The 24671-nt window shown below is 45.6% G+C and overlaps 1 protein-coding gene and 1 non-coding gene across 6 annotated transcripts in view; both read right to left on the bottom strand.

The window, feature by feature from the left end:
• ZFR (zinc finger RNA binding protein) overlaps positions 1 to 24671 on the bottom strand; it is a 176985-nt gene that overhangs the window by 18787 nt on the left and 133527 nt on the right. For 4 of the 5 annotated variants that reach the window (XM_063960523.1, XM_063960537.1, XM_063960531.1 and 1 more), the window contains 6 exons: positions 23910 to 24072; positions 23237 to 23442; positions 22520 to 22670; positions 4875 to 5016; positions 2088 to 2185; positions 1118 to 1213 (listed from right to left, as the gene is read on the bottom strand). In XM_063960523.1, the coding sequence (XP_063816593.1) occupies positions 1118 to 1213; positions 2088 to 2185; positions 4875 to 5016; positions 22520 to 22670; positions 23237 to 23442; positions 23910 to 24072 (856 nt within the window). Of the gene's footprint in view, positions 1 to 1117; positions 1214 to 2087; positions 2186 to 4874; positions 5017 to 22519; positions 22671 to 23236; positions 23443 to 23909; positions 24073 to 24671 lie in introns of those variants that run through there. The other variant, XM_063960555.1, reaches the window with a different exon arrangement.
• On the bottom strand, positions 23629 to 23765 carry LOC134932675 (small nucleolar RNA SNORA66). Its single transcript, XR_010179445.1, has one exon. It is a non-coding gene; the product is annotated as a small nucleolar RNA SNORA66 (small nucleolar RNA).

Here is a 24671-nt window from a genome sequence, read left to right as displayed (position 1 = left end):
ATCTACTGAAATATCTACTAATTAATCTGAGATATCTTACAGAACAAAAATGCTGCATGAAGCGTTAGATACTGTATACAGGTTGAGTCTCCCTTATCCAAAATGCTTGGGACCAGAGGTATTTTGGTTATGGGATTTTCCCGTATTTTGGAATAATTGCATACCATAATGAGATATCATGGTGATGGGACCTAAATCTAAGCACATATTGCATTTATGTTTCATATACACCTTATACACACAGCCTGAAGGTCATTTAATACAATATTTTTAATAACTTTGTGTATTAAACAAAGTTTGTGTACATTGAGCCATCAAAAAACAAAGGTTTCACTATCTCACTCAAAAAAGTCAGTATTTCGGAATATTCCGTATTTCGGAATATTTGGATATGGGATACTCAACCTGTATATTGTTAGACACAACCTAGGTAAATTAGGCAGACACCTGCATTTACATACATTAAGGGCCTTACGTAATAGTCTGAAAGATGCAGGCGTGGACGCAATTTATTAGCATTTTAACCACCACACGCGCATGGTCGCATGAGATGCAACCACGTCAAGCTGGACTTTTCCCCGACACAGTTGCATAGGATGCGGCCATTGTTGAACGATAATCTACTAGCTCTGCACACCCGGCCTGTCCCTATGCTGCTGCGGCAGTCTCTTCCTCTCGCAGCTCCAGCACAGGAAAGCCGTGGCAGTAGAATTTTATTCTACTGTATAAAACATTTTCATCAAAGAGAAGTCCCCGAAATTGTAGATTTCTTATTTTTAATCAGCATATAGCTATTTAAAGCGGATTGGGTTAATAATCTGAATATTGGTTAATAAAATTATACCGTTATAGGTTTAAATATCAATTGCTCATGTAATTCAATAGGAAAACAGGCAATTAAATGGTTAAATTGCCACTTTCAAAATAGGGGCACACACTCTAGAATTATGCCCGCATCTAAGACTACTAAATAATGCCCTAAATATAATTGATATAGAATAAAGAGGTGTACTTATCCTTTATAACCAGCTTACCTAACCAGCAATGCTATTTCCTGTCTCTTCAGATACGTAAATAAACCATAAAGGTAAGGCAATCACAATAGCAGCATACATACCCAACTGGTGAAATCAGACCACGTGGGCACACGTTGGCACAAGTCGCGCAGGATGCGGATGATAATGACGCAGGATTGTAAACCATTGGCTCTAGCCTTGTGTATGGAGAATAAAAGCAAATTACTTACACAGGAGAAACACGTAGAGACTAAAACACCACTTTACTGGAGGCGCAATACATGAGCCGCCACTGTTGATGGTATTTTAGGCGTATTAATACTCAAAAATATTATATAAAAACAGCCAAAATGCACAAACTAGACTTCATGATCTCCTGTAAACTTTGACTTCTAAGCCTTGTAGACAAAAAAGGATTTAATTAAACGTACATTAGAAAAGAACAAAGCTCTAGCAAGAATATAAATCAAAACCATGAAGAAAAAAAATAAAAATAAAAAATAAAAAAACCCCAACAGGTAGGGACTGAAAGGTGGCCAGAATCTGTTTGGTGCTGTGCTGTGCCTTTGCCATAGAGAAAATTCACATAACCAAATGGGTTCGTGGTACCTTTCACTTCCTACACTGGCAATCAAAAGAAGGTCCTTTTAAAGCTAAAACAGGAAGCAGTTGACATGTATTCCAATTGTTAAGCAGAGACTATGCAGCCTTATGGAAATATTACAGATTTACAACACGGTTTATGATGGGGACACTGAAAAAAGAGCGAGTGAGTCTTTAAGGACTACTCGATGACCAGAATAAAAATAAAAAAAATTTACAAAAAAAAAAAAAACTATAAAAAAATAATAATTAAATTAAGCAAAAAACATAAAACCAAACAACAAAAACCCATAGCAATAAAAACAGGATGTATGTAGTAAACAATTAGGGATTTCCGTTCACATTTTTCTGGTCATTTAAATTTAAGATGTCGCCAAGGACAAGCATGTTTGCTATACAACAAATGATACATTGATAGTGCTATTCTCTCATAAGGCTACAAGAAGAAAGTAAAATGATTTTGCGAACCTGGAACCACTTAGCGTGGCGTAGGGCAGCCAGAGCGTCAAGGCATTTTTGCCTGTCCAAGACGTCCGGTGGGTCTTTCACCATACTCGAGGTTACATCTAAAATGAATTGAATTGGCAAAAGTGCAGTGAGGAACGGGTGTTTGACCAGGTGAGCAAGACACATCCTTTTATATAGCTACAGTGTCACACAAGCCATTCAGAGGAGTATTACTAATGAACCCTACAGTTGTTAATGAATCCATTGCACGGTGCCCGGGCAGTTGACCGAAAGCTGCTGGATTTGTCATTGCCGCCTATAATATTTGTGAACAGACACTAGGTGCAGAGAGTCACCTATACCCACATTGGCAAAGCACCTGCTTTCAACAGTCTTACAGAATGTGTTGGTTAAATAAACGTTTCTACTCCGGCAAATTGTATGATCAAGGAAGGATGGTTGTCCACAATGCACTAGACCAAAGATCACAAAACAAAAGGATGCAGAAATCCACAGTAGCAGGTACACCTCTATCCTCTATATCCGGAGTGTTTGGTACAGCTAGACAATCTGTATGCTCGTGTAGGAACACCATTCAATAACAAAAAAAAGATGCCTTGATTACACATTTTTTGGGGGGTGGATTTTTGCATCCATTGGTTTGATCAACCCCTTAAAACTTCAGCTCAAGAACACTTTAGCAATATAGAACTAAATTAAAAGAGATCTCCACACAAATGTGTGTGTTTGAAAACTCATAGCTTACAAAATGATAAGAAGATGATCTGCAAATTATAAGTGACTGATATTTTATGAAGTACTCAAGTTGCTATTAACCTATCTACTTCAGAGCCAGAGATTTCAGCGGACCTGGAAAGCATGGATCCGAAAAGCTGTCTCCCCTCTTATTATGCAAGTTACTACACTAGTACTTGCCACGCTGCCCGAATTACTGCTCGGGAAGATTTATTACATTGCTGCCTGCAAAACAGTGTGCCTGTATTACTGCAGGGAAGATGATAAAAATAATGAGGGCAGAGAAAAAAAAATATATAGAAAAAAAAAACTACTTTTGCAAATCATCTAGTTATCAGTCAGAAGGAACGAACCAAAAACACAAAATTTGAGTGGAAATCTCCTTTAACCGTATTTCTAAAATGCCCTTGGAATAAAATAAGAGGTTAATCAGTGAAAGGAATGCGGTGCCCACACTATTTCATGCTTACGTTTGGGAGAAAAAAAAACCAAGTCTAAACGATTTTATTAATGAAGATGGCAAGAACTACAAGCTTGGACCAAAGTCGTAGCCCATGGAAGAAAACACTTCAAGTGCAAATTTCTACCTGTTTTACCTATAGCTGACAAAAAGACAATTCCCGATTTGCCTTCCAAGTAGCTCAGAGTGAAAACAGTCATTGAAACACATGTATAACCAAATAGTGTGAACACTGCTTACATTTCAGAGGAAATAGGGGAAAAGGGGGGTTGGGGAGGAGGTGCCTGCACTATGCAACCAAGTACCCTCCTAACTGATTTATATATATATATAAGCTAGGCTGGTGTGACACTGAGCTAAGAAACCTTGGTCAAAAATCCTTCCGATGTCGTGGCAGCAATTCCTGGCAGGAACCAATTCTCTGCTACAAGGCTTTAGAGGAAAAGCTATAAAAGGAAGAAAGAACACACACACACATATATATATATATAGATATACTTGCTGCTGGAGAGGCACAGCAGCAAGGGTTAAACCATTTCAATACAGAGTCGAATGGAACTGCAATAAAGTAGACTTTGGTTTCCCCATCGACCGAACTGTACCATTTGGAAATGGGAAGCGTACACATGCAGAAATGACTCCTTAGCTACGTTGATTCAAACAAAGCCGTCCCGGTATTAGGTGGCAGACAGCGCAATGCAAAGTCTCATTATGTAGGAAGCAGAGTTACAACGGGCAGTGCTCAGTCGGAGGAGAAGGATATCTGCACGGTGTCTCAGATACGCTGTATGCAGGAGGGTTTAGTGACGCTAGCACCTGATCCACACTAGGTCAGACAAACGACTGTTTTGTTTCCTTTTTGTTTGGGGAGGGAGAAGAATGAAGCATGCAAGCCAACAGATATAATACACATTCTCCAATAGACTAGTGAAATGACGGAACTACGGTGGAATACCGTTCTGAAGGAGACAATTCGGCATCACCACAGCTCTAGCACTAAATCATAGGACTGGGGATTGCTTGTTGGGGCTCAGCAATAATTCTGCAGCTATTGGAAGTGATAACTGCAGACTGGAACTGGCCCCAGTCACCAGCTTAGGAAACAAACGTCATTCTATCTGACCTACATAGCGACAGAACCAACATACTGCGGACACTGATCATGCGGCCTCCAGTCTCACAGCTAGTCAAGGACTCCGTGGTGTTGCATAACATAGCAGAACGCCAACACTGGTGTCACGTCATTTCATTACAAAGATGCAAATAGTTCATATAAAAAAAAAAAAAAGTTCTATATACAGTAGATTTAACCAGTCAGATCACAAAAAAAAATAAAAAAATTATAAAATTGCACTACAAAGAATGAAATAGGTCAGTTTACTTGCATACTTAAATAAAAATGTACCATGCAAGTTAAAAGAAAATGAAAACCACAAAAAACACCTCACTGCTGGTTATACAGAAACCCCATCAAATTTGCATCTGACATGAACACAAGTGACACCATGTTTTCTACTAGGCCATTTAAAAAAAATGTAAATACAAGTAACAAACAGTCGCCATGGGAGTAATGCTGTTAAGTTTATCCCAACCTCCGTCCCTCATGTTTTCTTCTCTTATAACCGGCGAGGTCAGCGTAACTGTGACCTGCATTTTAGGTTCCACGCATGATTTCAAAATAATGGCTGCCGCCTGAATGGAACAGGCCACCTCGTACTTCTCGGGGCATATGACCTGTAAGGAGGAAACCAGATTACGTCAGATGGAGAATACATTGTGAATTAGGTCAACACAAAAACAAAAGCACAGGACACATGGACCGCGGAAATAGAAGAGGAAATCCACAATTTTGTCAACGGAATTCTTGATGTGGCCACAATACATTCATTCATTAACAAGCCATCGGCTTGTACTTTTTTACTTATACTTTCAGAGGGCCGACATTTCCGTAATGAAAATCCTTTGTTTATTGGATTTTATGTAATATTCAAATTTTCTGAGATTTTGGATTTGGGGTTATCTTAAGTTATAAGCCACAATCATCAAAATTATAACAAAGGCTTGAAATATCTCACTTTGCATGTAATGAGTCTATATAAATATATTCAGTTTCACCTTTTAAGTTGAATTACTGAAATAAATGAACTTTTTCACGAAATGCTAAATTTTCTGAGTTTCACCTGTATTTCCTAAAGTCCTTGAACATTTATACCCAATTAAGATTATAGATTTGTCATTATATGCCAGTTAGTGACGCCCCCACTCACGCTCAGTGGTGCAAGTAGAAAAAATGTCTTACGGGTACTGTGTGCGTGCGCCGAAGGCGCGCGCGCAAAAAAATGGGTGTGGCCAAATGCCACATGGGGCGTGGCCAATGAAAATGGGGGCGTGATACACATATGGGGGAGGGGCAGATACACGTATGACCCCAATAGTGTCAGATACACGTTGCCCCACAGTGCTAGATATACATTGCCCCACAGTGCCAGATACATATAACCCCACAGTGCCAGATACACATTGCCCCACAGTGCCAGATACACAAATGTCCCCAGAGTGCCAGATACACAAATGTCCCCAGAGTGCCAGATACACAAATGTCCCCAGAGTGCCAGATACACAAATGTCCCCAGAGTGCCAGATACACAAATGTCCCCACAGTGCCAGATACACATTGCCCCACAGTGCCAGATACACATTGCCCCACAGTGCCAGATACAGAAATGCCCCACAGTGCCAGATACAGAAATGCCCCCAGAGTGCCATACATTGCCTCACAGTGTCAGATACACATTGCCCCACAGTGCTAGATACACAAATGCCCCCACTGTGTCAGATATACATTGCCCCCCGTGCCAGATACAGAAATGCCCCTACAGTGCCAGATATGCCCCCAGTGCCAGGTATACACGCCCCCCTGTGCCAGATATCCCCCAGTGCCAGGTATATATGCCCCCCTGTGCCAGATATGCCCCCAGTGCCAGATATCCCCCAGTGCCAGGTATACATGCCCCCCCCCAGTGCCAGATATCCCCCAGTGCCAGGTATATATGCCCCCCTGTGCTAGATATGCCCCCAGTGCCAGATATCCCCCAGTGCCAGGTATACATGCCCCCCCAGTGCCAGATATCCCCCAGTGCCAGGTATACATGCCCCCCCAGTGCCAGATATCCCCCAGTGCCAGGTATAACATGCCCCCCCAGTGCCAGATATCCCCCAGTGCCAGGTATACATGCCCCCCTGTGCCAGATATCCCCCAGTGCCAGGTATATATGCCCCCCTGTGCCAGATATGCCCCCAGTGCAGGGATACATGCCCCCCTGTGCCAGATATCCCCCAGTGCCAGGTATATATGCCCCCCTGTGCCAGATATGCCCCCAGTGCCAGGTATATATGCCCCCCTGTGCCAGATATGCCCCCAGTGCCAGGTATATATGCCCCCCTGTGCCAGATATGCCCCCAGTGCCAGGTATACATGCCCCCCTGTGCCAGATATGCCCCCAGTGCCAGGTATATATGCCCCCCTGTGCCAGATATGCCCCCAGTGCCAGGTATACATGCCCCCCCAGTGCCAGGTATAACATGCCCCCCTCCCCTACTCACCGCTGCCGTCGCTGTCCTCCTGTCTGTCATGTGAGGGAAGGAGAGTGCAGCCTGCGACTCTCGTTCCCCTCAGTCTCCGGCGGGTGTCTCAGTTTAATTCAGCGCCGATCCGTGAGCCAATCAGAGCTCACGGATCGGCGCTGAAGTAAACTGAAACACCCACCGGAGACTGAGGGGAACGAGAGGCGCAGGCTGCACTCTCCTGCCACTCCTGCCCTCACATCAGCGGCGTGGGGGAGGGAGGGAAGGAAGAGGAGCGGCGGCCCGTCGGTGTGGGTACGGCGTACCCACGGCTAAATTCTTACGGGTACGCCGTACCCACCCACTTGCACCACTGCTCACGCTGTATGTATGTTTTACAGGGTTTCCTTCACTTTTAGGCTACAGATGCTAATGCATAATTAACACCTTTTACTGAATGTGATTTGTTTGCATTGCATTTTCTCATGCTGTAAACGCGTTCAGTAAGTAACTTTAGAAAGGGAATCCCGTATCTAGCAATAAAACTAATAATGCAGCATTAATACAATTTAGATAGGTTAAAGCTGCATGCTCACTGAAAATCCAATGCTAATAGCTGCACCGCCACTTAGTAAAGTCCCTGCCCATCCTCCACCTTTCTTCATGGCTCCTGTGTCAATCATCCAGCACCAATCAAAAAAAAAATCTAAAAAAGATTGAGGATTTTCATTGGTCCTCATATGGCCACACCCCCTACTACCGATTACATGTGCTTAAACTAAGATTTTAAACCTACCGCTAAATCTTTTTCTCCTAGTCCGTAGAGGATGCTGGGGACTACGTAAGGACCGTGGGGTATAGACGGGCTCCGCAGGAGACATGGGCACTCTAAAGACCTTTTATGGGTGTGAACTGGCTCCTCCCTCTATGCCCCTCCTCCAGACCTCCGTTATAGAACTGTGCCCAGAGGAGACTGACAGTACGAGGAAAGGATTTTGTTAATCTAAGGGCGAGACACATACCAGCCCACACCACACACACCGTACAACATGGTATATACTAAACCAGTTAACAGCATGAACAAAACAGCATCAGCCATCTCAACTGTAACATAACCCTTATGTAAGCAACAACTATATACAAGCCTTGCAGAAAATAGGATTTTGGTACTTACCAGGTAAATCCTTTTCTTTGAATCCATAGGGGGCACTGGAGTACTCTTGGGATATGGACAGCTTTAGCAAGAACAGGGCACTGAATATTTAAATTTAGAACTCTCCTCCCCTCCATATCCCAGAGTACCTCAGTGTTTTTTTACCGAGCCGAACAGGAGCTAAAGAGAGGTTGACAATGGAGTATTACATATAACATAACGGACAACAATAAAGTTGACACATAACGTTACTGACAACTAAACAGTTGGCACCATAACCGATAGAACTTGAAACTTTGAACCAGTCAGTGAGAATGTGTTACCATAAGATCCCCTGAACTTACCACAAACCAGGTAAAACTGTTCTGGGTGGGCGTCCAGTGCCCCCTATGGATTCAAAGAAAAGGATTTACCTGGTAAGTACCAAAATCCTATTTTCTTTTTCATCCACTAGGGGTCACTGGAGTACTCTTGGGACGTACCAAAGCTTCCCCTGTGGGCGGGAGAGCTGTTTGGCACCTGTAACACTAGGCGGCCAAAGCTAGATGCTGATGCAGCAAACGTATCAAACTTGTAAAAGCGCACAAACGTGTGCACTGATGACCATGTAGCCGCACGGCAAAGCTGCATCGTAGAAGCCCCACGACCAGCTGCCCATGAAGTTCCCACAGAATGTGTGGAATGAGCTGTTACTGATGTAGGCGGCTGTAACCTAGCATGAAGGTAAGCCTGATGTATGGTCAGTTTAATCCATCTGGATAAGGTCTGCTTAGAAGCTGGCCAACCCATCTTGGCAGCATCATAGAGAACAAACAACGTATACGTCTTACGAACTGTAGACGTTCGGGATACATAAACGCGTAGTGCGCGTACCACATCCAAAGTTCCAGAATCTTCTGTTAACACAGGAACTACTATTGGTTGATTGATGTGAAAAGATGACACTACCTTTGGCAAGAAAGCGGGATTCGTCCGTAGTTCCGCTCTGTCATCATGAAACACCAAATACGGTGGATTGCATGACAAGGCACCCAAATCTGAAACACGCCTTGCCGAAGCTAAGGCTAGGAGAAAAATTGTTTTCCAAGTGAGAAACTTAATATCCACTTGTTGTAAGGGTTCAAAATATGAAGACTGTAAGAAATCTAAAACCAGATTCAAGTTCCGTGGCGCTGTAGGTGGAATGAATGGAGGCTGTACTCTGAGGACACCTTGCAGAAAGGTGTGTACAGACGGCAATAGAGCCAATCGTCTTTGAAAGTAAATTGACAAAGCAGATACCTGCACCTTTAATGTAGATAAATGCAGTCCTCCATCTAACCCAGTCTGTAGAAATAACGAAAGACGGGATAATTTGAAAGATGAAGTCGGAAACTTCCGAACTTCACACCAACCTATATAGGCACGCCAAATTCTGTAATAATGAGCTGCCGTAACTAGCTTCCTAGCTCGTAACATGGTTGGCATAACAGATTCTGGAATGCCCTCTCTTCTTAAGAGGGCGGTCTCAACAGCCACTCCGTCAAACGCAGCCGCGCTAAATCGGGGTAAAGGAACGGACCCTGTTGTAACAGGTCCGGACGTAGTGGGAGCGGCCAAGGATCGTCTGCGAGTAGTCCGCAGAGATCAGAGAACCAAGCTCTCCGAGGCCAATGAGGTGCCACTAGTATTACTGTGGCGGACTCTTGATCCATTTTAGCAACAGAGGAAGCAGCGGAAACATATACACGAGGCTGTAAGGCCACGCGATTGTGAGAGCATCCACCGCCACTGCCTTTGGATCTCGCGTTCTGGAAACATACTGGGGCGTTTGGTGATTGTGGTGAGATGCCATCAGGTCCACTTGAGGGTAACCCCACCTCTGGACCAACATGTGAAACTTCTGGATTTAATGCCCATTCTCCTGGATGAAAATCCCGACGGCTGAGATAATCCGCCTCCCAGTTGTCCACTCCCGGAATGAACACTGCCGACAATATCACTTGGTGATGCTTGCCCAATTGAGGATTCGAGCTACTTCCTGCATTGCCATGCGGCTTCTCGTTCCTCCTTGTTTGTTGATTGTACACGACCGCCGTCGCGTTGTCTGACTGCACCTGGACAGTCTGAGACCGAAGCATGTGCACTGCTTGTCGTAGCACATTGTAAATTGCCCGGAGTTCCAGGACATTTATCGACAGCAATCTTTCGTGATCCGCCCAGAGACACTGGAGCTGACAATTTTGAACTACAGCACCCCAACCTCTGAGACTCGCGTCCGTCGTTAGAATTATCCAATTCCAGGCGCCAAACAGTTTCCCTGCGATTAGATTGTGTACTTTGAGCCACCAGAGTAGAGATACCCTGGCCCGTGGCGACAACCTCACCCTGTGGTGAATCTGCAGCTGCGAGCCTGACCACTGTGCGAGCACATCCAGTTGAAAAGGACGTGAGTGAAATCTTCAGAACTGAAGCGCTTCGAAAGCCGCCACCAGTGTGCCTAAGAGGCGAATGCACAAATGTACGGAGACTGTGCGTGGCTTGTGCACTAATTGTACCAGATGACGAATAATCTGTACTTTGTTCTGGTAGGTAAATTCTTTGATTTACCGTATCGAGAATCATACCTAGGAATTGAAGTCGTTGAGACGGAATTAGATGTGATTTCTTGAAGTTGAAAAGCCAACCGTGCTGAACTAGTACATTGTATGTTAGCAACGCATGTTGGAGGAGCATCTGTTGAGATGGAGCTTTGATGAGCAGATCGTCCAAGTACGGAACGATTATCACTCCCAGGGATCTGAGATGAGCTATCAACACAGACATCACTTTGGTGAATACCCGTGGCGCTGACGAGAGGCCAAACGGAAGAGCCTGAAACTGGTAATGGTTCTGCCGTATCGCAAAACGCAAGAACCTCTGATGAGGTGGCCAAATCGGAATGTGTAAGTACGTATCCTTGAGATCCAGCGCAATCATGAATTCCTGTGGCTCTAAACCTGCAATTACTGACCGCAGATATTCCATCTTGAATCTGTAGTAAGTGACGTACTGATTGAGGCCCATTAAGTTCAATATTGGCCTGACCGAGCCATCCGGCTTTGGTACCACAAACAGACTGGAATAATAACCCTGACCTTGTTGGTGTACCGGGACCGGAATCAAAACTGCTGAATCCAGCAGAGACTGAATTGCAATTTGCAGAACCGCCCTCTTGTCGTCCGACACAGGCAGTCCTGTCTTGAAAAACCGCATTGGCGGGAGACAGTCGAACTCTATCTTGTAACCTTTTAACACTAAATTGCGGACCCACCCATCTGTGGATGTGTGGAACCACGCCAAATGGAACGTCTGAAGGCGTGCCCCCACAACTGGAGATCCGAGATGGGCTGGGAGCCAGTCATGCCACTGGCTTGTCGGTGACCTTAGCGTCCTGACGACTGGTGTTGGTTTGTTGAAAACCACGTCCTCAACCTCGTCTACAAGGCGTGGCTGTTCCTCCTCTGAGGTCTAAAGGATTTGAACGCCGGGCCAGAGTATTTTCGTCTAGGTACCGTTGGAGGCAATGGTAGGAAAACAGACTTCCCTCCCGTGGCCTCAGAAATCCATTTGTCCAATTCAGGACCAAACAACTTCTCGCCCCCGTAAGGTAACGCCTCTATACCTCTCTTAACCTCTGCCTCCGCTTGCCAAAATCGCAGCCAGAGTGCTCGTCGTGCCGTAACTAGCGACGATGAAAGGCGAGAAGTGAGCTGACAGACGTTAGTAGAAGCTGTACATAGATACTCAGCAGCTTCACAGATTTGATCAGCGAGAAGTATAAGGTGATCGTCATGTAGACCAGACTTGAGTTCTGTTATCCATACAATTAGCGCCTTAGTGACCCAAATGCCAACCAACCCAGGTCTAAGCAACACTCCTGCTGCTATATACATTGACTTTAGCATAGCTTCTATTTTCCGGTCTGAAGGGTCTTTAAGCGTAGTAACAGTTGGTACTGGTATGGTTCATTTCTTTGTAAGTTTTGACAGACGAATCCACCAATGGCGGATTCTCCCATGTAGATGTCACAGACTCTGGAAACGGGTAACTAAACTTAAATCTGCGGTCTATGTGTTCCCTCCACTCCCACTCATCTCAAAAATATTGAGAATCATAAGATGAACAAGAGTGCAGACAATACTCATTGTTCCAGATTGGCCTCGAAGGGCCTGGTATTCAGATCTTCAGGAAATGCTCACAGAAGATCCGTGGCCTCTTCCTCTCAGTGAGGACCTGTTACAACAGGGGCCCTGTGTGTTCCAAGACTTACCGCTGTTACGTTTGACGGCATGGTGGTTGAACACCAAATCCTAGCTAGGAAAAGGATTCCGGGTGAAGTCATCCCTACTCTAATTAAAGCTAGGAAGGAGGTAACAGCGAAGTACTATCACCGTATCTGGAGGAAATATGTATCTTGGTGTGAAGCCAAGAATGCTCCTACGGAAGATTTTCAGCTGGGTCGTTTTCTCCATTTTCTACAGACAGGTGTGGATATGGGCCTAAAGTTAGGCTCCATTAAGGTGCAGATTTCGGCCTTATCTATATTCTTTTAGAAGGAATTGGCTTCTCTCCCAGAAGTCCAGACTTTTGTAAAGGGAGTGTTGCACATCCAACCTCCTTTTGTGCCCCCAGTGGCACCGTGGGACCTTAACATGGTGTTACAGTTCCTTAAATCGCACTGGTTTGAACCTCTTCAAACACTGGAATTGAAGTTTCTCACTTGGAAAGTGGTCATATTGTTGGCCTTGGCATCTGCAAGGCGGGTGTCCGAATTGGCGGCTTTGTCTCACAAGAGCCCCTATCTGATTTTCCATGTGGATCGAGCAGAGTTGAGGACTCGTCCTCAATTTCTGCCTAAGGTGGTTTCGTCGTCTCACATGAACCAACCTATTGTGGTGTCTGTGGCTACGGGTGCCTTGGAGGATTCCAAGTCCTTTGATGTAGTCAGGGCCTTAAAAATTTATATAGCCAGAACGGCTCGGGTTAGGAAAACAGAGGCACTGTTTGTCCTGTATGCAGCCAACAAGGTTGGCGCTCCTGCTTCTAAACAGACTATTGGACGCTGGATCTGTAACACGATTCAGCAGGCTCATTCTACGGCTGGATTGCCATTACCAAATTCGGTTAAGGCCCATTCCACTAGGAAAGTGGGCTCTTCTTGGGCGGCTCGGCATTAAAGCTTTGCCGAGCAGCTACTTGGTCCGGTTCAAACACTTTTGCAAAATTCCTCACAAAGAGCACCCTCACAGCCACACGCAGCTCATTCACTGACCTGCAAGAGCTGGACGGAGCTTACAGACAGAAGCCCCGTCATAGCCCTCACTACTGGAGTCAAGGTATGCTGGGGGAAAATGACCTCTGTGGGGAAAATGTTTCTAAACCGCCGCCCGCCCCAGCCGCTCCTACCACGGCTGTACGGGGCTCAGCGCCCGCCACAGCCGCTCCGACTAGCGCTACACCGCTGATCCGGCCGCCGCTCACACCCGCCGGCCACACTTCTGTAGCACGGCCGCTCTCCCCGCTAGACGCTCCCCGGCTCCCTGCAATACTCTCCGGATTCCAGGGTCCCGATCACCGACAACCGCTCCCCGCTAAGACGCAGCGGTACATGGGGCACAAGGGGGGGGGAGGGGGGGGATGGGGGAGTCTGCTCACAGAGCATAGGCTGCATGGCAGGCTGCAGGGGTTCTAATATGCTGCATGGGTTTTAATATTACATATGCTGCATTCATTATGTTAATAGGCTGTTAAGCCTATATTAAATCCAAAGTTAGGTACAGGTTATAAAGACATGTTGTAACCTGACCTGTGATTCTCACTGTAAGCATGGCATGGGGGCAATTTTAACCATGCTTCCTGTGTCTTCCTATGATTCCAGAACGTTCCTGTCCTACATCTCTACTCCACCGGAGGCGCAGGGGTGTTAGTGGGAATTTGGAATCAGATTTCATATAGTACTGGCCACGTGCACTGCACTTCGGCCATATATATATATTACACACACCTTAGTACAATTTTACTGAGTCGTGCAAGTGTCTGTCTTTTGTATATTGTATTGTCTGTCTGCATAATGAGTAAGGCACCAGCAAAAACTAAAAAGCAGTTTCACTGCAATGTCTGTAAGAGTGTATTACCGGATGGATCTACCACATGTACAGTATGTTTTGTGAATTCAGCTACGAATACAATTTCAGCTACGGTTTCAAAGCCGATTTCATCCCCGGACCCTCCATGGGAAATGCTAGCCAATGTAATGGCTGGGTTGCAATCAGAATTGGCCGCCGCTCGACAAGAGTGGGAAGCGGCAAGATCTGAGTCTCGGGTGAGACCGCCAGAACTACCGGAGGGGTCTCAACCTTGCCAAAGGTCCAAGTCCATTTTGGGTAGAAGGGATAAATTTAATTTGTCTTATGATTTACCAGTTTCTGCTATGTTGCATTCTGACGATTCTATGCCAGACCTCACTGCGCAAGATGAGGGTGAGGAGGGCGAAGTAGACCAGCAGTCAGATAGTAAAGATTTTGACAGCCCAGGCATTGATAATCTCATCAGAGCTGTGCGTCAGTCTCTGAAGTTTACAGAAACTGAGGAGCCTCTGACAAATGATTAAGTCGTATTTACTAAACTACAGATCTCCGATGTGTTTTCCAGTTTCGGAATCTCTTAATAAGATGTTAGTGGAAACACGGAAGAATCTGGATAAACGGTTATTTTTGAGATGAGTGGAAGTGGAGGGAACACATAGACCGACTGAAACACCCACGGTGTCACTAGGGCGTCCACCGCCACTGTCTGAGGGTCCCTCGACCTGGAACAATACGTCCGAAGCTTTCTGTTGAGGCGTGACGCAATCATGTCTATTTGAGGGAGTCCCCAACAACTTGTTACCTCTGCAAAGACTTCTTGATGAAGTCCCCACTCCCCTGGATGGAGATCGTGCCTGCTGAGGAAGTCTGTTTCCCAGTTGTCTACTCCCGGAATGAAGACTGCTGACAGAGCGCTTACATGATTTTCCACCCAGCGAAGAATCCTGGTGTATTCTGCCATTGCTGCTCTGCTCCTTGTCCCGCCCTGGCGGTTTACATGCGCCACGGCTGTGACGTTGTCTGACTGGATCAGAACGGGTATGTTGCGACGAAGATTCTCTGTCTGTTGTAGGCCGTTGTATATGGCCCTTAATTCCAGCACATTGATGTGTAGACAAGCCTCCTGGCTTGACCATATTCCCTGAAAATTTTTTCCTTGTGTGACCGCTCCCCACCCCCGGAGGCTCTCGTCCGTGGTCACAAGAACCCAATCTTGAATGCCGAACCTGCAACCCTCTAGAAGGTGAGCACTCTGGAGCCACCACAGGAGAGAGACCCTGGCCCTGGGGGACAGGCTTATCCTCCGATGCATCTGTAGATGGGACCCTGACCACTTGTCCAGAAGGTCCCACTGAAAAGTTCTTGCATGGAACCTGCCGAACGGAATGGCCTCGTAGGCAACCACCATCTTTCCCAATACTTGAGTGCATTGATGAACTGACACTCTTTTTGGTTTCAGCAGGTCCCTGACCATGTTCTGGAGTTCCTGGGCTTTTTCCATTGGGAGAAAACCCCTCTGTTTTTCCGTGCCCAGAATCATGCCCAAAAACGACAGCCGCGTTGTCGGAACCAACTGCGACTTTGGTAGATTTAGAATCCAGCCGTGTTGTTGTAGTACTCTCAGGGAGGGAGAGAGACGCTTTTTAGTAACTTCTCTTGAACTTGCTCTTATCAGGAGATCGTCCAAGTATGGGATAATTGTGACCCCCTGCTTGCGCAGGAGCACCATCATTTCCACCATTACCTTGGTGAAAATTCTCGGGGCCGTGGAAAGCCCAAACGGCAACGTCTGAAACTGGTAATGATAATCCTGTACAGCGAATCTCAGGTACGCCTGAGGAGGATATATGGGGACATGAAGGTATGCATCCTTTATGTCTAGTGACACCATAAAATCCCCCCCTTCCAGGCTGAAGATCACTGCCCGGAGAGATTCCATCTTGAATTTGAACCTCTTCAAATATAGGTTTAGGGATTTTAGATTCAGGATTGGTCTGGCCGAGCCATCCGGCTTCGGGACCACAAATAGGGTTGAATAAAACCCCTTCCCCTGTTGCATTAGGGGAACCTTGATAATCACTTGCTGTTGACACAGCTTTTGTATGGCAGCTGAAACTATTGCCCTCTCTGGGGGAGAAGGTGGCAAGGCCGATTTGAAAAATCGGTGTGGAGGCACATCTTCGAACTCCAGTTTGTAGCCTTGGGATACAATTCCGACTACCCAAGGATCCAAATCCGACTGAACCCAGACCTGGCTGAAGAGTTGAAGACGTGCCCCTACCGGTGCGGACTCCCGCAGCGGAGCCCCAGCGTCATGCGGTGGATTTGGTAGAGGCCGGGGAGGACTTTTGCTCCTGGGAACTAGCCGTAGCTGGTGTTCTTTTCCCTCTACCTCTGGCGAGGAAAGACGAGCCACGCCCCTTTCTGAACTTACGAGACCGAAAGGACTGCATCTGATATGGAGGTGTTTTCTTTTGCTGTGGGGGAACGCAAGGCAAAAAAGACTTACCCGCGGTAGCTGTGGAAGCCAGGTCTGCGAGGCCCTCCCCAAATAAAACTTCACCCTTGTAAGGCAAAGCCTCCATATGTCTCTTTGAGTCCGCATCACCAGTCCATTGACGGGTCCACAGGGACCTTCTAGCAGAAACTGCCATGGCATTGGCTCTTGAACCCAAAAGCCCAATATCTCTCGCAGCCTCTCTCATATATAACGCTGCGTCCTTGATGTGACCTAAGGTCAACAAAATACTATCTTTATCTAGGGTGTACATGTCAGATGACAAGTTATCTGCCCAAGCTGCAATTGCGCTTCCCAACCATGCCGATGCTACTGCAGGTCTGAGCAGGGCTCCCGTAGTCGCATAAATTGATTTTAAGGTAGTTTCCTGCCTGCGATCCGCAGGATCCTTTAGGGTCGCCGTGTCTGGAGACGGTAGGGCCACCTTCTTGGAAAAGCGCGTTAAGGCCTTGTCCACCGTGGACGAGGATTCCCACCGTAACCTGTCCTTTGAGGGGAAAGGATACGCCATAATAATTCTCTTGGCTGGAGTTTCCCAAGCTTTTTCAAATAAAGCGTTCAGCTCATAGTAACATAGTATCTAAGGTTGAATAAAGACAATTGTCCATCGAGTTCAACCTATTTGTGGTCTCCTATGCACGATTATTTTGTAGAAAATTTTGACTTAAGTTGATAACTGCCGTTATGTTTTACCCCTCTTTTTTATAATAACCATAGTGCGTGACTATGCCCCGTAACCCTGGATATCCTTATCCACTAGGAATTTATCTAACCCATTCTTAAAAGGTGTTGACTGAGTCTGCCATTACAACTCCCTCAGGCAGGGAATTCCAAACACGTATCGTTCTTACCGTAAAAAAGCCTTTACGCTGTATTGTGCGGAATCTCCTCTCCTCTAACCTGAGCGAGTGTCCACGAGTTCTCTGTGTTGATCTAACCAAAAACAGGTCCTGCGCAAGATCTGTATTATGTGCCCTTATATATCTGTAAATGTTGATCATGTCCCCTCTTAATCTCCTCTTTTCCAGTGTAAACATGCCTAGTCTTGCAAGCCTTTCCTCGTATTCCAGCATCTCCATACCCTTAATTAGTTTGGTCGCCTGCTTTTGAACCTTTTCTAGCTCCAGGATATCCTTCTTATAGTAAGGTGCCCAGAATAGTACACAGTATTCAAGGTGTGGCCTCACAAGTGATTTATATAACGGGAGTATAATGCTCTCATCCCTAGCATCAATTCCCCGTTTTATGCATGCTAATATCTTAATAGCCTTCTTTGCTGCAGTCCTACTTTGGGTACTACTGCGTAGTTTGCTATCTATGAGGACACCTAAGTCCTTTTCCAGTACAGGATCCCCTAATTTTACCCCATTTAGTAGGTAGGTGTTATTTTTGTTCTTGTTACCACAGTGCATTACCTTACACTTGTCTGTATTGAAGCGCATTCTCCATTTCGCTGCCCAAGCTTCTAATTTAACTAAGTCGTTCTGAAGCGACTCAGCATCCCCCTCCGCATTTATAACTTTACACAATTTGGTATCATCTGCAAAAATTGACACCATTCTGTCTAGACCTTCTGTTAGGTCGTTAATGAAAATATTGAACAATAGCGGTCCTAATACTGAGCCTTGCGGCACACCACTTAGCACTTCAGTCCAAGTTGAAAAAGATCCATTAACCACAACGCGCTGCTCCCTATTATCTAACCAGTTTTTGACCCAAGTGCATATTGTGCTTCCAAGCCCTGATTCTTGTAGCTTGTAGATAAGTCTCATGTGTGGTACAGTGTCGAATGCTTTGGCAAAATCTAAAAAGATTACATCCACCTCTTTACCCTGATCTAGGTTTGCGCTTACCGTTTCATAAAAACCATTTAAATTGGTTTGACAGGATCTGTCCTTCATAAACCCATGTTGATTCCTTTTAATGACCTTATGGACTTCAAGGAACTTCTGAATACCATCTCTTAGAATACCTTCCAATACTTTCCCCACTATAGATGTAAGACTAACTGGTCTATAATTACCTGGTTCAGCTTTACTTTCCTTTTTGAATATAGGCACTACTTCCGCTATACGACAGTCTTTGGGAACCATACCTGATATTACTGAATCCTTAAAGATCAAAAATAGCGGTTTTGCAAGTTAAGAGTGAAGCTCCATTAGAACCCTTGGGTGAATACCATCGGGACCTGGTGACTTATTAATCTTTAAATGTTTTAATCGGTCACAGACTACTTCCTCGCATAAATAAGTACCTATCAGTGGGATATTCTCATTATTGAGATTATGTGTTAGTCCCTGAATTGGGTCCTCTTTAGTAAATACTGTTGAAAAAAAACTCATTTAGTGTGTCCGCTATGTCATTATCATTTTTGCTTAAGACTCCCAACTTGTCTTTTAAAGGGCCTATACTCTCCTTTAATCTCTTGCTATTAATGTATTTAAAGATTTTTTTGGGATTCGCTTTGCTTTCCTTTGCTACTAGTTTTTCAGTTTCTACTTTAGCCGCTCTTATTTCCTTTTTGCATATTTTGTTACATTCCTTATAGTGCTGAAATGACTCTGCTTCCCCGTTAGATTTGTATTTTTTCAATGCTCTCCTTTTCTTGCCCATAAGTTCCTTTATCTTTTTGTTAAGCCACATCAGTTTATGATTTTTATTCCTTTTTTTGCTGCTCGTTGGAATAAATTTGAGTGTATTTTTAGCTAGCAGGAATTTTAGTAACTCCCATTTCTCTGTAGTATTTTTTCCTAAAAACAAACCTTCCCATTCAATATACCTGAAAAATACCCTCATCTTTTCAAAATTCGCTTTGCTAAAGTTTAGTCCTAGTTGAGCCAGTATAGGGCTGTTTATGAAAACGGATATTGAATGTGACCATATTGTGGTCGCCGTTTCCTATGGGTTCCCCTACTATAATACCAGATACCAAATCCCCATTGTTTGTTAATACCAGGTCTAAGATTGCATTGCACCTAGTTGGTTCCTCAATTAGTTGAACTAAGTAGTTATCATTGTGTTTAAAAACATATTGCCCCTAGCAGTATCACATGAATCGTTTTTCCAGTTTATCTCTGGATAGTTAAAATCTCCCATCACTACTATGTCTCCTACTCCTCTTTCAATTTGCTTTAGTAACAATTCCTCATCAGATACGTTGATACCAGGCGGCCTATAGCATACACCAAATACTAACTTTTTTATTCCTTTTCCCCCGGATGCAATTTCTACTCATAATGTCTCGACAGTGTCTACAGTCCCCTCCTGAATATCTTCCCGTATATCAGGTTTTAAAAACGGCTTTACGTAAAGACACACCCCTCCACCCTTTTTATTTAGTCTGTCTCTCCTAAACAGTGTATAGCCCTCTAGATTGACTGTCCAATCATGAGATTCGTCCCACCAAGTTTCAGTAATGCCTATATTATCATACTGTTTGCTTGCTGCAAGTATTTCTAGTTCGCCCTTTTTACCAGTAATGCTTCTAGCGTTTACATACATACAACTAAGATAAGTATTTTCCCTTGCGTTAGGGACATCTTTCACCTTATGTAGCAATGATGACCTGTAATCGTCATTGGTTAGTGCTTTGGTAAAATCGCTTTTAGTACCCATGTTAGTAACCTTACCGCCTGCTCTTACCCTCCCCCCAACTTCTCCCCCATTTCGTTTACTACCGCCATCCCCACTATTCTCACTGCATGACCCGTAGTTTCTAGCTAAACCCTCCCCCCAGGCTCCTAGTTTAAAATCTCCTCCAACCTTCTAACCATCCTTCCCCCCAGCACCGCTGCCCCCTCCTCAGTCAGGTGCAATCTGTCACGACAAAAGAGATGGCGCCTGACTGAGAAGTCCGCCCAGTGTTCCAGGAACACAAACCCCTCTTTCCTGCACCAATCCCTAAGCCACACATTTACCTCCCTAATCTCCCTCTGCCTCCCTGGACTAGCACGTGGCACGGGTAATATTTCAGAGAATATTACCTTAGATGTCCTTGCCTTAAGTTTCTTTCCTAAGTCCCTATAGTCTTTCTTAAGGACATCCCACCTTCCGCTAACTTTGTCATTGGTGCCAATGTGCACCAAGACCGCCGGGTCTTTCCCAGCCCCTCCCAACAATCTATCTACCCGGTCCGCGATGTGCCGTACCCGAGCACCCGGGAGACTGTACGGCGATCACGGTCCCGGTAGCAGATTGCCCTATCTGCCTTCCTGATGATAGAATCCCCTGAGATGGGGGGAAACGTTACCTCAGGTTTCTTTTCCTTAAACATGTGTACCCTCGTGTCAGGGACAGAGGGGTCCTCTGTGATATGCAAAACATCTTTTATTGCAATAATCATATATTGAATACTCTTGGCCACCCTTGGGTGTAACCTTGCATCATCATAGTCGACACTGGAGTCGGAATCAGTGTCGGTATCAGTGTCTGCTATCTGGGTAAAGGGACGTTTATGGGACCCTGAAGGGTCTTGTGACACAGTAAAAGCCATGGATTGACTCCCTGCTTTGTCCAATCTCTTATGTAATAAAGCCACATTAGCATTCAAAACATTCCACATGTCCACCCAACCAGGTGTCGGCTGTGCCGACGGAGACACCACCACCACCATCTGCTCCCTCCCTAGACGAGCCTTCCGCTTCAGACATGTCGACACACACGTACTGACACCCCCACACACACTGAGATATATGGATATGGGGACAGACCCACAATAAGGCCCTTTAGAGAGAGAGAGAGAGAGAGAGAGAGAGAGAGAGAGAGAGAGAGAGAGAGAGAGTGTATGCCAGCACACACCCAGCGCCACTAGATACTGAAACAAAGTCCAAGCCTGTACAGCGCTTTATATATACAATTAGCACCAAATAAATGTGCCCCCTCCCCCCCCTCGTTTTTGCCGCGTTACTTGTACAGCAGGGGAAGAGTCCGGGAGCAGCTTCTCTGCAGCATGCTGTGGAGAAAATGGCGCTGGTTAGTGCTGAAGGATCAAGCTCCGCCCCCTCGACGGCGGCCCTCGGTCCCGCTATTTTTCTTTATACTGGCGGGGTTTTTAATATATACTGCCTCCGCAGTATCTATATATCTGCCAGTCTAATTCTGAGGCCATAATTGCTGCCCAGGGCGCCCCCCTGTGCCCTGCACCCTTGCTGTGCCTTGTGTGTGTGGGCGCAATGGCACGCTGAAGATCTGAAGTCTTCTGCCGCCTTTGAAGTCTTCTTGCTTCCTTACTTACCCGGCTTCTATCTGCTTCTCTCCCCTCAGTCCGAAGAAGCAGGGAGCCTGTTGCCAGCAGTGCTCCCTGAAAATAAAAAACCTAACAAGTCTTTTCTAGAGAAACTCAGTAGAGCTCCCCTAGTGTGCAACCAGTCTCCTCTGGGCACAGGATCTAACTGAGGTCTGGAGGAGGGGCACAGAGGGAGAAGCCAGTTCACACCCATAAAAGGTCTTTAGCATGCCCATGTCTCCTGCGGAGCCCGTCTATACCCCATGGTCCTTACGGAGTCCCCAGCATCCTCTAGGACGTAAGAGAAAATGAAAGTAAGGGGCTCTGTAATTAGGAGGGTGCAGAGTCCCTAGGAAAACAGATACAAGTGGCTGCCGACCGAAATCCAGCACGAGATAGTGCAGCTTTGAAAGGACAACACTGTGGGGCACATACTGAACCCAGGCACTCTACCAGCTTCCATCAACGATGACCACTAGCAAGACATGAGCAGCAATGATTTGGTTAAAAGATGTGTATCCAGGCAACAAGCAGCTACATCAGAAGCTGATCTACTCTGAGCACCCCTTCCCCCACCCCATACACACGTGATCCATCTACAAGTGTCTTCATTACAATCTGTCATAACCAAATCTCTTCCTTTACTTCAGGTGTGGCGCCGCAACACTTACAGTAAGTTGCTTGGGAAGGTTTTCGGCAATACGGGTCAGCAGCGTCTTGGTTGGTTTCTCGGCACAGAGTAGTACCAGACTGACATATCTGTCACCACGTAACAGCAATCCTTTAGCCAGTACACCAACACGCAGCACTCCCTTCAGTGCCCTGCAGGTGAGATTGAATCATGCATGGTTACGGCAATACAGCAGGATTAGGAAATCAGTGGGAACTCCGATCTTACTAAAATCAAAGATACAGCATGGTCTCTGCAAGAGAAAGAAGCCCCTGTGCTATAAACATGCAGTGCCAATATTGCACGCTAGGGGTATTCATACGGCCCTCCAGCTGCTGCAGAACTATACATCCCAGCATGTCCTGCCACAGTTTAGCAACTAAGGCATCAAACTGTGCAGTGCATGCTGGGATGTGTAGTTCCCAGGAACTGGAGGGCGGCATGTTGACTACCCATGGTGTGACGCTATTTGGGGCAGTAAGGCTCAGTGAGGTCACAGATTTCCAGTGAGTTGATTGGCCGCTGCATACTCAAATATTTGCTCAACCTCCAATGTATCAAGTACACTGCAGTTTGATACAACATATGGCAAGAATTGGCAACAATTAGATAGACATGGGGGACCTATATCCTGAGTACAGTTCAGACTGAGAATAGGTGTCTGAAAACACCCCATCAAATATAGAGATGCTAGTTTGGCCAACATAAAGAATAATACCTATCCTTTGTGGGGTCTTTCTTCTCCTCCGTCTCGTTCAGCTTGCCCTTGTCTTGCTCGGCCATGGCGTCGGACACAAGTTTCAGCGCCCGCTCTGTGAGAGACACTATTTTCTGCACAGCCTGCAGCTCGTCCTCTGTTGGGTATATTGCTGCGTGCTTGGTCATAACATATCGGTCATCGGAAGAGTCTGGTCTGCGTAACGGCTGCAAACGCACACATGAAGTGTTACTTTTCCTTTTATGGGCACAGCACAATAGATTAAATATAGACAATATATTCAGAGTAGCATATCTTTGCTGACGCATGTACACATCCACACAATACTATGGGCGCTGGAAGCAGAGGAACCGTTCCCCCACAGTAGAGCATTTGATCTCTGTAAAGACACCAAACATGTTGGAGAAGGAGCTACAGGCCTGAAAGACAAGTCTTTAAGGCTAATATAGTCCTTCGGCATACTTTTATTTAGCAAACGTGTTCCCCTTGCTTCTACAACACCATGCAGAGCTAGTGATCTAGTTTGCAGGCCAGAAGATACAATGGAATATTTAAGGTTTATAATCTCGTACATCAATGAACCATCTATAAAACTCCAGCAATATACAACACCACTGAACAATGACCCTGCAGCTACAGCACAGATTATAGAGGATGCCGTTACTAAACTCACAGCAGACCCTTGAGGTTGTGGTGGCATTCCCGGTCTCACTCCCAACAAGCCAGGGGGTCCTGGGGGACCGTGATGGTAGCCTCCTTCTGGGCCTCTACGTCGGTCATCCCAATGATGCTGCTCTTCATCCATCCGCCTCCAGTACATGTCATCTTCATAGCGCCTTCAAAGAATATCAACACTGTTAGATGGAGAGGTCTGCTTAAAAAGCAGCACTAACAGTACATCTACTTTGCAATTATATAAGCATTGTTGCATTCGTTTAAAAGGTGTTTGTGGAGAAGTGTACATTTATTCTCAGCTGCATGCTAGAACTCTGTTGCTATGGGGATAAGAAAATGGATGCTACAGAACAGCCATTAAGGCGAGATGCCTTGAGGACTAGGGACCGGTGTTCACTGCAGCCGCTACGTCTCACCATATTTGCTTTGTTGAGAGCAAATAATTAGAATAAGGAGATTTATGGTAGACTTACCATTGTTAAATCTTTCTGCGAGGTGCACTGGATTCCACAGGGAATAACATTGGGGTGTAGAGTTGCATCTTGATCCGAGGCACCAACAGGCTAAAGCTTTGACTGTTCCCAGGATGCACTGCCCTGCCTCCTCTATATCCCCGCCTCCAGGCACTGGAGCTCAGTTTGGTTAACCAGTCCAATGCAGTAGCAGGTAAGGGACGGTAGATGTTAGTCACATAGAACCACATTCTCAAAACAGGAGAAAGTACCAGCGGCTAATGCCATGCAAACCCAAAGAAGCTAAG

This window comes from Pseudophryne corroboree, chromosome 1 (assembly GCF_028390025.1).
Source record: "Pseudophryne corroboree isolate aPseCor3 chromosome 1, aPseCor3.hap2, whole genome shotgun sequence".
NCBI lineage: Eukaryota > Metazoa > Chordata > Amphibia > Anura > Myobatrachidae > Pseudophryne > Pseudophryne corroboree.
The sequence above is the reverse complement of the archived record's forward strand: the minus strand, read 5'-3'. Positions and strand labels throughout refer to the sequence as shown.